The sequence below is a fragment of the Myripristis murdjan genome, chromosome 17 (assembly GCF_902150065.1).
Source record: "Myripristis murdjan chromosome 17, fMyrMur1.1, whole genome shotgun sequence".
Lineage (NCBI taxonomy): Eukaryota > Metazoa > Chordata > Actinopteri > Holocentriformes > Holocentridae > Myripristis > Myripristis murdjan.
The window spans coordinates 9,920,469-9,937,350 of NC_043996.1; the positions used below are offsets into that span (position 1 = coordinate 9,920,469).

Sequence of the window (16,882 nt, forward strand, 5' to 3'; positions counted from 1 at the left end):
TGGACTCAGAATCAGGGTGGGTCCTTGTCTCACTGAAGCCAACGTGTCCTGAATTTTTCAAGTCTCCAGGACGTACAGATGATTTTTTAATGATTTCTTTTAAATTTGGAGTGTGAAATTGGTGGGGAAATTTTACTTTAAGACCTTGATGTGTTATTAATATTCAATAATCCTAATTTCAGCAATGACTGATACATAATTAATTTTCTCATTATTTCAGCCAATTTTTGCATTCATAAAATGAAATTCTTGAGGAACTTGCCATCTTACACTACAGCCTTACACGACACTCACAGAAACCCCAGATCTATCTTGAAACACCTAAATGTAAACACCTGTGACAATAATGTAACCAGATCTATTAGATTACCTCATTAAGTCTGTGTTTTCTTTTCTCCCCTTATATATGTTTATTATTTTTATACAGGAGTGACATGATTATAATATATACCGTATATAATTAATTAGAGAGAGAGAGAGAGAGAGAGAGAGAGAGAGAGAGAGAGAGATGAAATGTGCACTGTTGCCTTGTATTATTTGTTCCGGTATTATTCTTGACAAGATGAGAAGATGGCAAGATGAGATAAAAGTACTTTCTTGTGTTACTGAAATTTCAGTTGGATCATTTTAATCAATAATGGAACAGCATCTAATAATAAATGCCTAATAAAGTTTCTCATTACATTAAACACATAATGTACAGATATTAATATATTTTGTGCTCCTATCACAGAAGAGTTTTTATTCAAGTCTTAATTGTTTTTTCCCTCTTTCTAAAGGCTGTTACACTGAAGTGGAAGAAATACATTCTTTTTGTTTTGCATACAAAGTGTACTGTTTTAGAAAGGTTTTTCTCAATGAATCGAAATAAATAAATAAATAAATAAAATAAACCTCACACTCGCCCCGTAGTCCCTCCCACCGGACGGCCGCCGGTCAGCCCACGCGGTCAGAGGGCAGGGACACGGTAGTGAGTCCGTTCAAGGACAACCGGAGCGGAAATCAGCTCTTCACCTGGACGACCTGAGAACAGCATTATTTTTTTTCTTAATAAGCATTTGGAAACACAAACAGATGACCACCAGGCACAAGACCCCTTTTACAACTGCCGTACATTAACAACATATAAAAACTGGTCCATTTATAAGTCCTGTGACAGGGAAACGCAGTTTCTTAAAACAAGGCTGGAAGTTGTGTAATCTCCTGTCCACCCACACAGGTGGAAGGACATCACATGAGTCAGTCCAGGGAGTCTGGATGTTACAGCAGGCTCCTCTGGACCTAAAACGGTGGCCATGAGATTATACTCATTTGCAGGAGAAGTTAAAAAACACACCAAAATAAAATAAATAAATAAATAAATAAAAATAAATATATATATATATTAATAAATAAAATGAAATTCAATGAACTGAATAACAGCGTGAGCCTTGCAACGGGGAGTTCAAGGAAGAGTCGCGCTGCTTGATCTGGAGCTGTCCCTGGTGCTGAAAGCTTCAATCCAATTAGCCCCCCCTCCCCTCCCCTCTCCTCCCCCTGCACACCCCCCTCCATCACTCTGTCATCCGTTTAGCTTCACGGGCTGAGCCGGTAGTCGCTGGCCGTTTCGCCGGGGCAGCCGGTTCATCGCACTTCCGCAGCCTATGTGGCGCTCGGTGTTCCGGCCGCAGTCCGGGGGATGTCGCCTCCTCAGCAGGGATCCTTCCACTGAGTGTGTCCGCTACCGGAAGGCTTGCAGTCGGGGTCTGATGGGAGGTGAAGCCGTACGAACTGGGACAGATGGACGCAGTGGTGTGACCTGCTGGAAGAGGAAATATTAACATTTGCAAAGAGGTACAGAAAAAAAAAAATCTGTTCGACTTTGTTGTGTTGCTTTACATCTTATTTTATGAACTTCTAAGACACCTGTGAGAAACAGAAAAGATCAGCACTGAGCTGAGCTGAATGTAAGTTTGATTTGTAACTTTCTGTAAAGCCTGTTAACCTGCAACATTTCCATTTTTGTTTTTAAGGCTGACAGGTGGGGTCAGAGATTTTCATAATTCAAAATTCTGTACATCTCTTGTTTTAACAACTATTTAATGACAACTAGCTGACATCTTGACAAGTGATTAATTAATGTTCTTACTTTAGACTGTAAAAGGTGGGCATATTAATCAAGGTTCAAACTCTGTATTAGGTCCTGATTCCTTCTAGTCTGCCTTAATAAGCAGACTCATCCCCTTTGTTCAAATATAGCCTGTGTTTAAGGTATTACAAGATAACGTATCCATAATCAGTGCAGTCCAGTGCAAAATGTACGCTGATAAGTCAAAGAATTTAATGTAAATGTTTTATTGAGTATTACGTCGTCTTAACTGTTGCTGATAGTGGTAAGGGCCTATATCTTCCTTATTAGCTGTATAGGCACTTGGTTTCTGACGTAATTGTCCTGTGGGTGTCCCAAGAGGAGACAGAGATCTATAAATATCTAAGCCCGGCTAGAACCAGGTGAGAGAAGGCCTCAGAGGAGCAACACAGGCCTTCATAGCCCAGCAGAGAACTTGAAACATGGTTGACATTACATTTATTTTGTGAAAATGAATCGAATGAGAACCTGATCACTCTTACGTGTCCTTTCATGTTGAAATGACTTCATGAAAGTGATATGTCCAGGATGTTGTCATTGACTGAATATATTCAAGGTTCATGTTTCCTTGACTTTGATGAAGTGCAGGGAAATGTAGGAGTTAGAGAGCAGTAAGAGCTTGGGCAACCTGATATCAACCTGATATAACACTGGGCCTTTATTTTGATATGTACTGCCATTGGGATATAAATACACATATTTTTTCTTTTGGTCTGAAACCCTGTAGGTCTTCTGTTACACCTCCTAATCACCAAGATGTTCTTTACAAATGGCCATATTAAATATTGTTTTGTTTTTTTCTTTTTCATATTGTGATATCAAATCAAACTGAGTGTTTTCCAGCCATCAATTTTGAGTCAGTAAAAGGAACACCATTACAATACAAAATGTGTCAAGGCTTGCCACTCAAGGAGCATTTACAGTAGTCTATAGGCCTGTCTAAACATTGCTGTAAACTGGAATATTTAGAAGAGGCTTTGGTATTTATATCTACCTCCAACAATTTCCTGCACTGCAGCAATAAATATGCATTCCAGGCTATTTCAACCTTATGAGAAGTAAAAAACTGTTGTTTGTGTCTTATTGCTGCCTATACATAACATTGTGTTAAATTTCTTTAGCATTTATGCAGCCTTAAAGGGATGGTAAACTAAAATATGTGACATCATGAAACTGTGAGGATCCAAAGTCTTTCTGTGCAGAGAGAGAGAGTATCAGCTGATTTCTCCTGAGTCAAACCAGTGGCTTCGCTGGAGATTAAAAGCTATTTTCACATGTAAGATCAGAGTGATCCAATCAGAATACAACCTCACTTTTCATTCCTCCCGCCCCCTTTTGATTGACTCTTCAAGTGCACGTCTAAACAAGTAACAATACCCGTTAGCCTGTTACTTGGAGTATTATTTTACCAATCTAATGTTACATCAGAAGAGGCGAGGGCTGGCAAAGAGCTTCAATCTAATATGGATCTTAATTAGTGATGGTGTCAATCATGGACTTCCTCACATCACCTCTATTACTACAAGCCTCCATTGTACATTTTTAGCAAGTTTTAGCAGGTCTTTGCAAGGAAAACATTTGCTGACATATTGTTGCAGCAAGAGTAAGAGACGCAGCTATTTCAGATGCAACAAGTAGGATGTTTTCACTTTGCTTGACAGTTGGTCCAGACAATATCGTTATCCTGTTGGAAAGGATTACTTTAGAAAATGCAGCCCTAGAACTTCATTTTATTACAGTTATTGGTTTTTAGGAGTGCTCACATCTTGTTGGTTGATTAATAAAAGTCTCCAGTACCATATTAATTAACAAAAAGCCAATTTGAACCAAGTTTACCATCTCTAGTTGTGCCAGCATTTTGACCATGACAAGATTCTCACCTGTATAATTTATGACGTTGTATATTGTCCTGTTTCCCTAGCCATGGACCTGACCTGCAGACTGGTCTGAGCAGAGCTAGCAGGTCTGAGCTTGGTGGGACTCAGCACCCTCCCGGGGTGTGCTCTGGGTTAGGATTAGTCTGCCCCCGCCCCTCCACCCACCAACCCCCTACCACGCCGCCGGCATACAGAGCAGCCATGACAGACAGAGTGACCTTCGGTATGCCCGGCTCCAACCAGCAGACGGCTCCTGTGCTTCCTCCTGAGCCAATCAACATCATCCGCATGAAGGCCCGTTCCCGACGGGTGAGGCTTAATGTTGGAGGCCTAATCCATGAAGTTCTGTGGAGAACACTGGACCGGCTGCCCAGAACCCGCCTGGGAAGGCTAAGAGACTGCAACATTCACGAGTCACTGCTGGAGATCTGTGATGACTACAGCCTCAATGACAATGAGTACTTCTTTGACCGGCACCCGGGTGCCTTCTCCTCCATCCTAAACTTCTACCGCACAGGAAAGCTGCACATGATGGAGGAGATGTGCGCCCTATCATTCGGCCAGGAGCTGGACTACTGGGGCATCGATGAGATCTACCTGGAGTCGTGCTGCCAAGCTCGGTATCACCAGAAGAAGGAGCAGATGAACGAGGAGCTTAGGAGGGAGGCTGAGTTGCTGAGGGACAAGGACGGGGAGGAGGAGAGCCACGGCTGCTGTCCCGACAAGAGGCAGAAGCTCTGGGATCTGCTGGAGAAACCCAGTTCATCAGTAGCTGCAAAGGTAAAAAAAACAAAAAACAAAACAAACAAAACAAACAAAAAACAAACAAACAAACAAAAAAAATACACATTGTGCACACACTCTAAAATAGAACCCAGTATTTTTCAGAGCTACAAACAAGAAATGACACTTACCTGGATCATTCAAAGGTAAATCAAGACTGGGCAAACCAAGCTGAAACCAGACCACCACAACAACTCGAATCAATGAAAGTTCTGAACAACTTCCCGGTCCTACAGTGTGTATTTGTGTGTATGTGCACAGGTACAAAATTACAAAGAAAATCATGGCTAGGGCATGGGCCCGCCTTGATCGGGCAGTCCGACAAATATACTGAAAGGAAAAAAATTGATAGCTAAATTAGATTTACCATCTGAACAATACAGTGTGTATGACCTGAGAACAGTGTGTATGGTAAACCATGAAGACGTCTGTGACAAGCTGGAAACAAGGGAGGATTTCTTACCACTATCAATAGCAGTGATTTGTGGGCACAGGCATGTTGACCAGGCTGATTTTAATGGCTGATTAAGAGTGTTTTCCAATTTATTCCCCTTGCACTGCAACACCAAAAGGCTCATTTGGATGGAAAATTTCATACAATTTCCGGCGTCCACAAGGTTGCAGGATTTATGTTTAAATACTGACTGAACAAAAGATAAGGAAATATGTATTGTTCTATTCTATTCTATTCCATCCTGCTCTGCTGTCTTTTGCTGTCTTCTGAGCTTTGATTACCAATACTATGCACATCCATCAAGTGTGTGCAGTATTCTTCAAGTATCAAATGAAAATCCCACAGGCCATAAAGACCTTATTCCTCTTTTACCTATTAAGTAATTACAGAGAGGGAGAGAGGGAGGGAGAGAGAGAGAGAGAGAGAGAGAGAGAGAGAAAAGAAGATTGATTACCTTTTCTTATGCTTCCCTCTGTACTTGCTTGCAGGCACTGTATTGTATGTACTACAGTGGAGGCTTCATTAATGTGAAGCTACCCTTTTATTAATGATGTGTTGTGGAAATCTGAAATGAGGGTTGAGAAACCAAGTTGTCTTTGAGTATTCAAGCCTTTGCAAAGGAGGCAAATCAATACAGAACAGAGTCAGTCAGTAAAATGACAAAGAGGAGATGCTACAGACGATACAGGACAGGGGCTGAACCTTAGTCCAGCAGAGGCAAAGGCTAAGTAACATCATACAGTGTAGCATCAGTAATTTTCCATTACAGTTGTGGATTCTCTGGCAGTCTAGGTATAGAACAAATAATGAAAAACAGGTTACCAGGACATTACCAATTACATTCACATAAGTGAATTTACCTGGGAGATTGATTTGTAGTGAATTTTAGTCTTGGAATAAAGGAATATACTCTCATCCATGATTTTTTTTTTTTTTTTTTCATTTTTGGCACTGATAGTATTTCATTTGTTTATCGAGAAGCTCATCTTTCTTCACGTACAATCTGGATTAAAATTTATGCACAAACTGTCAATGCAAGATGAAAATGAAAATAAAACCCTGGACTTAGTCCATTACACATTTTGTACATCATGATATATCATGACATGTCAGGCTTGATCTTGTGCCGCTGCCATTCATGTATTTTAGCGTTTGTATAGTGCACAGTGCTCAGTGCTAACTCAGTAAAATGTCTGACAGCATTTGGCACCGCTGGTTCTGCTTGTCCAGCGCAGTAACTGTACATGTTTTATTGCCTGCTGCACAGCAGCCAGCAACTATCCAGCTTCCCAGAACACAAGGAAAGCAGACCATTTATCTATCTCCAAATGAACTGATGGGATAGCAGTGGACTTTGCTCCATTACTAGTAAATTGACTATCTCATATAAATCGTTCTCTTTTTTAGCAGACTGAGCAAAATGCAAAGCATTTGTCTTTTGCCTGTTTTTCTCAGATAAAAACACAAGATGCATTGGATAAAGTGAACTGGAGGTACTGCTGCCAGGATGTAAGAGCACAGGAGAGGAGACAAAACAAAATAAGACAAGATGAGAGACTTTAGGATGTGCTCATTCAGGATCTAGTTTGAAAGAGAGGGAATATAAATGAATGAATCCTACTAATTGTCAGTTTTTACCCTTTACAATCGTCATACATAAATATAACAAGATTAAGAGTTGAAAGGAATTTGTTTTCATTTGTTTTCTTCATTTATCACATGGATGCATGTTGGAGGACAACAATAACAACTTTCTCCAGAGTAGCTACTCAATGGTAGCTGGCAAGTAATGTTGTGGTTAGCTTCTTTTCCTCTGCTAACCTCAGTTACACACATTTCACAAATCTTTCAGGCACCTGTCACCTCCCAGCACATAGCCGACATGTATTTGTAAATGAGCAGCTTTTTTTTCATACCATTTTGTGCTGTTATAATTCAGCTACCCATTATTAAACTCAAACTTTGTTAATTTAATAGTTTGAGTGGATTAAGGTTATTTTTTGGTTCAGACAGGAAAAATTTGATTTGAAACAAGTGTTGTACTAATGTCTTTAAATCAATGTTTTTTTTTTCTTTATGGCAGGGCATGATCTGGGGTGCATATTTGCAGCAGTAGTGGCACTATTGAATGACTGTGCAAATATCATAGGAGTACTATGGGAATACTGTCTCACTATGAGCATGCACTGCTTGCCATTGTGATCATCAAGATGCATCTTGGCAGGAATAGACTTCATTTAAATTGATTAAAATCAAGGCTGCTTCACAGATCCTGGAATCATTTCCACTGGCAGCAACAACAGTTCCAGGTACAGTTCATGGAGCCTGATTTGGGCCCTGCTCAGGAGGTGACACTAAACCCTGAGTACCAGGGACCTTCGGGAGGACCTAGCAGTGTTATCGATGTTGAACAATCATGTGTTGACTTGACCGTTTGTTACTTTTTAAATATGAATCAAGGGCCTACAACACCAAGCAGCCATTGCCAAACAACAGACTGCAAAGACAAACAGCAAAACAATGCACACTTTAAGTTGGACACGCAAATAGGTGCGTGTCCTCATCAGTATTTGGGAAGATTTGAGTTAACAGCAGTCGCAGTGATGCAGCTCAGGCTTTAGCCAATAGGCCGGTCTCTTCAGCATGTGACTACCGCTGACAGGAATGGAAACATCACCTGGACATTGGCAGCAACATGGCACTGAGTACAGAACACACATAGACACACACACACACACATACACACACATGCAATGCAGTCTAGACTCCAGATGGACTGCCATTCATAATAGCTGTTATTTTAAGATAATGTCTGAATTAAATGCTCATTTAACAGAGATAAGTATTATTCACTTAATCTGTGTAATCTTTTTTTCTCTGTAAGATTTTTTTTTAATGCTTTGCGAATCATGCAGCGAACCATTTTAGGTGTACACACACATACACACACGCACACACTCATTTAAACTGTAAGATTAGTTTGGTTTGAAATCACATGATGGTGGATTAAGTAGCTTCAGTTTCTTTGCCCCATTTAAACAAGTCAAAATCATTTTAAAAATGGCGATAGATTCCATTTGACATTTGACAAACTAACACAGTGATATTTTTCATCCGATCCAAAGTAAATCACATTAAGCACAAGAGGAATTTTCAACGCACGGACAAATGATCAAATCTGTAATGAACAGAAGTAAGAAACATCTGACAAAAAAATCCAAGCTTTTGTGTACAATACCTAAATCACAACGTGTGGATAAACACTTGGATTGGATTCATGTGTTCTTGTAATAGAAACCAGCAGAGTGAGTGAGTTTGGGTGTAAACCAACTGCAAACTGCCCTTATCCCTAATATGACTGTTCACAGACGGGGAGTCAAAGTCAGAGGTAGGACTGTGACTTAATCTCCTTTGGGGCTTTTACCAGGGCGGCTACTGCAAATAGACTAACTGTTACCAGGTTGAATAATCTGTACACCATCTGACCAGGAAGGAGGGAGGGATGGGCGGAAGCAGGAGAAGTAAGGTGTCAGGAAAAGGTTACAGGCTCAGATTGCACATGGTACATGAAACTAGTGATCAGACTGCCAATTATTACCATGAATATTCCAATAATCTTCAATCAACATAAGTCAGTCAGTCCATAAAATGTGTTTTACAAAATACAATAAAAATTGACATTATAAAGAGAAGAAAAGAAGTAGAGAGGGAACAAAAACTAACAAGGATTTTAAAATAAATATATAAATACAATATTTATAATTTTTTTGTTAAAAATTCTTATAATAAAACCACTCCTTAGGTAAAAGCTAGGATAAAAAAAATCAGCTTTAGGTTCTTCATCATCCTCATTCCTCAGATCCTCTGGCAGGCTGTTCCAAAGAGGGGCCCACAAACATTGAGGCAAAACTGAACTTTGAACAATTCGATGAGTGTTGGGTTATGTAGTTTCACTGGGTGTTATTTGAGTCCACATGGTGGTGAAATATCCTCGTTAGTTGCTCTGTGATCCCCTGGGGCTGCTAATCCACAATACTGTGTTTCTGTTTCTCCATTCACTTCCATAATGCGGCATAACAGCTCCCAAAAAAACATTTTTAGTATATAAACAAAACGCCAACAAAGCGGATTATGCCGATATTAAAAACCAACAAGTTCCGGTATTAATTTTTGAGGAAATTAAGCATCTCTTTTCTTTATTTTCCTATTTGAATTGGAAAGTAGATCCTGCAAGTAGCCAGGAACTTGTGAAACGTAACCTTGCACCAGGAAGAAACAACCTGATAGTACTTTCACAAATAATTATTTGTGATTGTGTTTGTGTTTGCATAGTGAATGTCATTATAGTTTATGTAAACATATGATAATATGTTTACATAAAACTGGTTCTGTGAGCACCAAAAATAGATTGCCTTGTGATGGGTGGAAGCATTGAGGAGCCTTTAACATTTACAGAGCGGTTCCCCAAATCAACACTGGAGCTGGTTCCAGTCTGTTTGGTTTGCTAATTACAGCCTTATGTATTACAAAGACTAATTAGAGGACTCTAGACTCTAGCGATCTTTCTGTCTTCATGTTTCCTACCTCCCTTCATGCTTTCTCTTCCAATTGTGTGTGTTAGGGTTTGTATTTGTGAGCAGAGATTAATAGCTGCTGCACAGATCCAGAAAATAATAACCAGTTGATACATATAACCAGAGGTGGGAAGTAACGAAGTACAAATACTTCGTTACCGTACTTAAGTAGATTTTTCAGGTATCTGTACTTTACTTGAGTATTTAATTTTCTGCCGACTTTTTACTTTTACTCCCTACATTTGAACACAAATATCTGTTCTTTTTACTCCTTACATTGTCAAAACAGTTACTTCTCTCTCCCTCTCTCTCTCTTTTTGGTGGGGGCGGGCGGGCTCCTTACCACCAAGAAAAACATTACAACACCTGCACCGGCACCGTACGAGTCCAAAAAGCAGAGAAACTTTCCAGGCTACAGCAGCGCACTGACATAGATTGTGTAACAAAGTGAAGAGTCGCCACTCCGAAATATTTTCACTGGCTAACAGCAGCACACTGGCTTAGCTTGTCTATTCAGAGAAGAGGTATCACTTTGGCTTATTTTTCATTCTATGTTATCACATGCATACTACTGCTCATTCACTGGTAGTTGAATTGTTAGGTCTGTTTGATAAGTAATTTACATTTTTAAAACAAATAATAATTTAACATATTGTTAAATTATTGGAGTCAAGCTTACTGGTAAACATCTACTCCTTCAAGGTAATTTATTATGTTCTACAACTCATAAACATACACCAACACTACATACTGAGTGTTTGAGCAGCATATCTCCTCTGTGCTACAAAAGATCCGTGGTAAAAATTATTAACATTAACGCTGAAGCCCTCCCCCACAGTTTCCAAAAATCCTGGAGGAAACCCTGCACAGAGAGGGAAAGGGAGAGAGGGCGCGGGGCGTGAGAGCAGTTAAGAAAAAGAAAACCATAAAGAGAAATCTGGAGACATGGAGGAAGACAGTTGCCAGGGAAGATAACATTAGCCGACAAAAAAACAGAGTCGGAGAAGCAAGAAAAAATCTCTTAAAAGTCATATATGTTAGGTATAGTGTTGAGAGTACCAAAGCTATTATCAAGGTACTCATTCAAGACCTCTGGGCAGTTCAGTCTTGATTATTGTGTGAAAGTGGGCTTGCAGCAAAACTGTACCAGCACTTTGCAGGTTGTTAATAAAAGAGGAAAAGGTCCTGTTTTGTGTGCCCTGAACTTTTTTCGTCAAAAAGTTATCGAAAAGGTATATGTATCATTAATGGTAAAAAAATCTTTTTACTTTTTACTTTCTTACTTTTACTTGAGTAAAGAAGTTGAAGTGGTACTTCTACTTTTACCAGAGTCTTTTCTCACACAAGTATCTTTACTTCTACTTAAGTACAGAATGTCAGTACGTTTTCCACCTCTGCAAATAACAGATTGTCTTTCTGAACAGGCAGCAACTCAGTAGGCTCTCACCATCACTCCTGTGTTCTTTGCACCAGAAGCAGTGAAATTGCTGAATGTGTTGAAATGGTATTCATGGTAAATAGTATTCTTATGACTTATGTCCTTGGTCACACACGTACGAGTAGTAGTATATGATTTTTTATGTCTGGAAAGTGGTCCTCTATAGCAAGACATAAAGTACAGGTATGCAAATGCAAGAGCCAAAACTCTTAATAACTTGTTGTAGGTTACTACTGCAGATGAATGGATGGGTGGATGTTGATTGGATGGACTGATATAGAGGGTTTTCAGGTGATGTACTTTGGTGGATAGGATATTTTGGAGATCCTCAGTTATTGGCGACTTGTTATGTTTCAAACTTGTGACATGCCATCTAAGACCATATTTTTTTATAAAACTTATGCCGAACATAATAAAAAGTTATGTTTTCATATTTGGCTGTTTTGGCTGTTTTTCTGTGTGTCCTCCATCAAGATAAGTTTGAAAGTTCAGGCTGGACGTGTTAGAAATGTGGTGGAGAGCTGCAGAAGCCCTTGGCCCAAAGATCTCTGAAGTTTCTGTCATTAGCAGCCATTAGTCGTAACTATTATGCTGTTGTCATGTGCTGGTGGGACATCCTGACATATCAACTGGCAATAAATAATAATTTTAACAAAATGTTCTGCAGTATTTACAGTAAAAAACGTGACCCTAAGGCAGAGCCACATGGTAATGATAAAAAAGAGTTCTCATTTAATCTCGGAATTCTGAGAATAAAGTCAGATTTGGGTGATTAAAGTCAGGATTCTGAGAAAAAACGTCAGAATTCTGACTTTAATCCCAGAACAGGTGCCACTCAGTTTGAACATAGGTTACGACCATTGTTGCATGTCATCAAAATCTATATCACAACAGTTTCAATATATGAGTATATCAAAATCTTAAAGATGCAATTGACCACCAAATGAAAAGTCTTTTCTATCTTTTTCTCCTAGGTCCTGGCCATGATCTCCATCCTGTTTATCATCATATCCACCATCTCACTGTCACTCAACACATTGCCAGAGCTGCAGGTGGTGGATGAATTTGGCCAGTTCAATGACAATCCCAGCCTGGCTCATGTGGAAGCTGTCTGCATCGCCTGGTTCACCATGGAGTATGTGCTGCGGCTGCTCTCGGCACCCAACAAGTGGAATTTCATCAAAGCCCCACTGAACGTCATCGATCTGCTGGCTATATTGCCTTACTATGTTACCCTTTTCCTCACTGAGTCCAACAAGAGTGTGCTGCAGTTCCAAAACGTACGTCGTGTCGTTCAGATCTTCCGCATCATGAGAATCCTGAGGATCCTGAAGCTGGCCAGACACTCTACAGGACTCCAGTCTCTGGGTTTCACTTTGAGGAGGAGCTACAATGAGTTGGGGCTGCTGATCCTCTTCTTGGCCATGGGTATCATGATCTTTTCCAGCTTGGTCTTCTTTGCCGAAAAGGATGAGGATGCCACCAAATTCACCAGCATCCCTGCCTCCTTCTGGTGGGCGACCATTACCATGACTACTGTTGGTTATGGAGACATCTGCCCACAGACCTTGCTGGGGAAAATTGTAGGGGGGCTATGCTGCATTGCAGGTGTGTTAGTCATTGCCCTACCCATTCCTATCATTGTCAACAATTTCTCTGAATTCTACCGTGAGCAGAAGAGGCAGGAAAAGGCCATCAAGAGGAGAGAAGCTCTTGAAAGAGCGAAGAGGACCGGTAGTATCGTCTCCGTGAATTTTAAGGATGCCTTTGCCCGCAGTATGGAGTTTACAGATGTGCTGGTGGAAAAGGCAGAGGACAAGTGTCATGCGGACAATCACCTGTCACCCAGCCGCTGGAGCTACCACAAACACTACGCTAATGCACAAGGGGCTAGCCCAGCCCGCTCTCAGCGAATACCGTACCACGAATTGACCGAGCTGGTTTCTCCTGACCAGGACAAGCCCAATTCTAACAGAGCCAGTTCGCTACACCTTAATGTACAGTGCCTGGAAGACAATTATAATAAGATGGCAACAACTGGCCTGGAGCAGCAGAGGATAGAGGATCAGATGGAGATGAAGGTGGTGGCCTCCTCATGTGACGGGCAACCTCAAGGTAAAATACAAGTCATCTCTGAGGTAAGCCCTGCTGGTAGTTTCTCATGTGGGGATGGGGGGGTTTCTGGTGATGAAGGAGAGAGAAACTCCCGGCTTCCTGGTGTTGAAGAGGTCAAGACAGTGTCAGAATAGATCAAGCTTCTTAACACCAGCATACCCCCAACCCCGAGCCCATCCCCCTTCCCCTCGATCTTAGTCAGATCAGCACCGTGGAAGTGCGCAGGGGTTCCAAGAGCTTCCAGCCAGTGACTATCCTTGAAGAGTGGCTGTATGAGTTTGTCTCCAGCCATCCTGACAGCAGTGGACGTGTAGATGTGTGTGTAGCACCACAGAGTGTGGAAAGATTTGGGATGAACTATGAGAACATTTACAGAAATAGCACCCCACAGAAGATGAAAGCTCTCAAAGGTAACCCCAGCCCCCACTGGCTCAGCGAAGCTGTTCCAGGGACTGTCTGATGACAGAGCTTCCTGGTTTTCTGTGGCTCCTAGCACTACTATGCAGGACACTAAGTCTCCACTGGGGCTCCTGTGAACTCCATTCCCTGCCTAGCAATCTGTCAAGAACAAGTCCAAGCAGCTCTGATTGGTGAGAGGAGGGCACAGTGGCCAGAGGCTTAGAAGGTGAAAGAGCAGCTCACAGGCTTAAGCCACCGGAGAAAGAATCACATGGAGAGGTCTGACGGTTGTTCAGGCTGCAGTGCCATCCCATGTCACCTAAATCCAGTCGTCTCAACAGCACCCAGGAGTCTGCACCGGAGGAGGGAGTCAAAGGAGAGGGTGCAGCATAGAGCGAAGAAAATCACAGCTATTCTGATTTCTTTTCTGTTGTTCACTTCACGAAACAGAGTTTTGGCACTCTTGTGTTCAAACTGTTGGCAGCAACAGCCGTTTACAAAAATGTGTAGCAGGGGATAGGATCAGCCATTTGTCTATCATTAGCTAACTCATCTAATCAGAAAAAAATGAACTATATGATGTAGTACAAGAGCGCCAAAGCTAAACAAACAACAGCAACTGTGAAGATAAAAGCTTATTGGTAAGCATTTTGCCAGCTTGTTAGCAAGTTGGTACAAGATTCTTACTGCTTTTGTAAGGAAAATCTACATTGATGTCCTGTTGCTTCTGTTTTCAAATTGATTGCACTGTATCCTCTCACTGTTGTCATCTCCAAAGCCACATCTGCAGTTCCTCAAAGGATGCTGATTGGCTGTTTTGGGACTTCCAATGACACTTCACCTGGGGCATCGCCAGGTGGTTTCATGAGCCAAATGAAGATGAACTCAGGAGACCGCCTGGCTGTGCCAAGTTTGCATAAAGCCTGTTACATAGTCCATGCAAGAAACGCTTACGTGAAACACAGAGGGCAATGCAAGGGCTGTTCCACATGTTCTTCTGTAGCCAAAATGTGAATCTGAAATACGCAACGCAATGCAAACATCTCTTAGAATGTGACGCATTTCAGGCAAAGAAACCAAATGAAAATTGTTAGTAAAGTGCAGCTACCAAAAAAGAAGATGTAATTTAATTTGTTCCTGTATGATCAAGCGGCAATGGTAGCATATTTTGTCAATTTGGCAGATTTATTTTTACCATCTTTTTTGCAAACCTGTTTTTTGGCAGTCATGTAAAACCAAATATTCATCCACGGTAGCCACTTTTAAATCCCCATCTCTACCATAACATTACCATTGTTTCCGCTGTGTGTAAAAAAAAAAAAAAAAGAAATCTGTATAACCTCAAGCTGGAGCAGTGGAAGTCAAACTGTGCATGTACTATGTAAGCAAAGAGCTGGTGTATGCGTCCTTGGTGGAGACTGTGTAACAGGCATAACGCCACACTGTGAAGCAAGCATGTGACCCTGGCAGGTAGAGAGTGATTGAAAAGAAGAGGCACCACATGTCAGGGTCAAGGTCTCACAGTGTGAAGAGACAAAAAGCACTTGCTGATAAAGCTAAAACTATTTGAAACCTGGATAAATAGAGGATGTCTGCATAAAAAACCCGTCTCATGTCAATGTGACTGCTTTACTGCAGGGTGGATCAGTGACATTGGATTTTATTCACCGAAGGCTCGGTTGTGAGAAAAAAAAAAAGGAAGCATTTTGTGAATGAGGACGTTTATAACTATGCTCAGCAGTTTTGTGTCCAATTTTTTTTATAGGCTATTGCCAGATATTAGAAGTTCTTACTGCTTGCTGTTTTTTTTCACCATTATGATGGACTACTTACAGCAAGAAAGGAAAAAAGTACAATAAAACAATTTGAATATCATCCCATGCTTTTTTTCTACAAAGGCATAAAAAAAAATTTGAAACATTATCCTCTCCAAGACTTGAAAACAGTGATAAATCATTGTTCTGTGTTATGGAGCCTTCTTTCCTCTCAAAACTATATTATTTTGTGTTTCGCTGTGTGCTGTATGTATGTAAATGTTGCCGTATGTAAATGTTTTCTGTCAATGTCAAAAACCATTTGTCGTCATACTATCTTTTTCCACAAGTAGTGGAAAAGGGAAAAGGGTAGCATGACTAAGCTCTTGAATGGCCAGACTTGTTCAGTCAGTTTGAATAACAACCATGCAACTAATGTTTAGGTTTTACATGTATCTGTATATACATATCTGTGTGACCATACACTGCTATTGTTTTCTCCTTTGCTCTCATAAATATCTGTCAAGCAATATCCCTGTGCTCACAACTCGTTGCTGGTAACAGCAAAGCATTGAGACTTGTTTAAAGTGCTCCCCATGGCTGTTGCTTGATGTGATATTACTGTACTACTCCATTAATTACTCCATATTACTCCATTAAACATTTCAAGCTCATGTGTTGTGTTGTCTCACCAAATTAAGTACTACATTATGCCTCTTTTATTTTCATGAGACCTAGCCTGTACTCCATGTGATTATTCCAAGAACATGATGTGTTTCTTTATCCATAGAAAGTGTGACCTCATTTTAATTTAAAGCACAGCCTCCAGATATTGTTATTATAAGATCAATTCAGTAACCCTTTCACAACCAGAGAGGGTGACATGAAGATGATGTGCCTTAACAGAATGAACACCTATTTTCTCTTTTGTACAGTTAGAAACTGAAACATTATTAAAAGTGCAGTACTATCCATCTGGACGTAAAAAAACATCTAATGAAATAACTGAGAATTACTCATTACTATAAATATGGTTGAGGAAGTGGTGGGGAGCTACTTGCTCTGTTTACTATTGGACAAGAGGAAAGTGAGCTGCGTTATTATGAAGCCCATCAGAGTTCAGGGCAAGATAAACCCACATTATGTTTGGGAGAGGCTGTATGCCAAACCTGTTTAAAGGAATAGGCATCAGGCCAGCGAAATCTGTGACCAATCACAGCGCTGATGGGTGCATCTTGTTCAGAACTCCAGTGGGATTTATAGTAATGCAGGCCAGCGCCCATAAATACACTGTGTCAAAAAGTAAACATTTACTTTAAGAGGAATTGTAAAATTGCTCTTTTTAGTTTTTAATGTCTCA

The 16,882-nt window shown here is 40.6% G+C and overlaps 1 protein-coding gene across 1 annotated transcript; it reads left to right on the forward strand.

The window, feature by feature from the left end:
• Positions 1-1,594: 1,594 nt before the first annotated feature.
• Positions 1,595-16,196, forward strand: LOC115375613 (potassium voltage-gated channel subfamily B member 2-like). The gene is made up of 3 exons (XM_030075074.1): positions 1,595-1,833; positions 4,050-4,785; positions 12,229-16,196. Exons 2-3 carry the CDS (start codon positions 4,207-4,209, stop codon positions 13,501-13,503), a joined length of 1,854 nt encoding a protein of 617 aa, XP_029930934.1. The 5' UTR covers positions 1,595-1,833; positions 4,050-4,206; the 3' UTR covers positions 13,504-16,196.
• Positions 16,197-16,882: the final 686 nt, after the last annotated feature.

Bases quoted from the DNA above. Each gene is read 5' to 3' on its own strand.
- LOC115375613 (XM_030075074.1), top strand. From the start codon at position 4,207: ATGACAGACAGAGTGACCTTCGGTATGCCCGGCTCCAACCAGCAGACG. The intron at 4,786-12,228 runs GTAAAAAAAACA...TTTTTCTCCTAG, and splicing joins GTTCATCAGTAGCTGCAAAG to GTCCTGGCCATGATCTCCAT.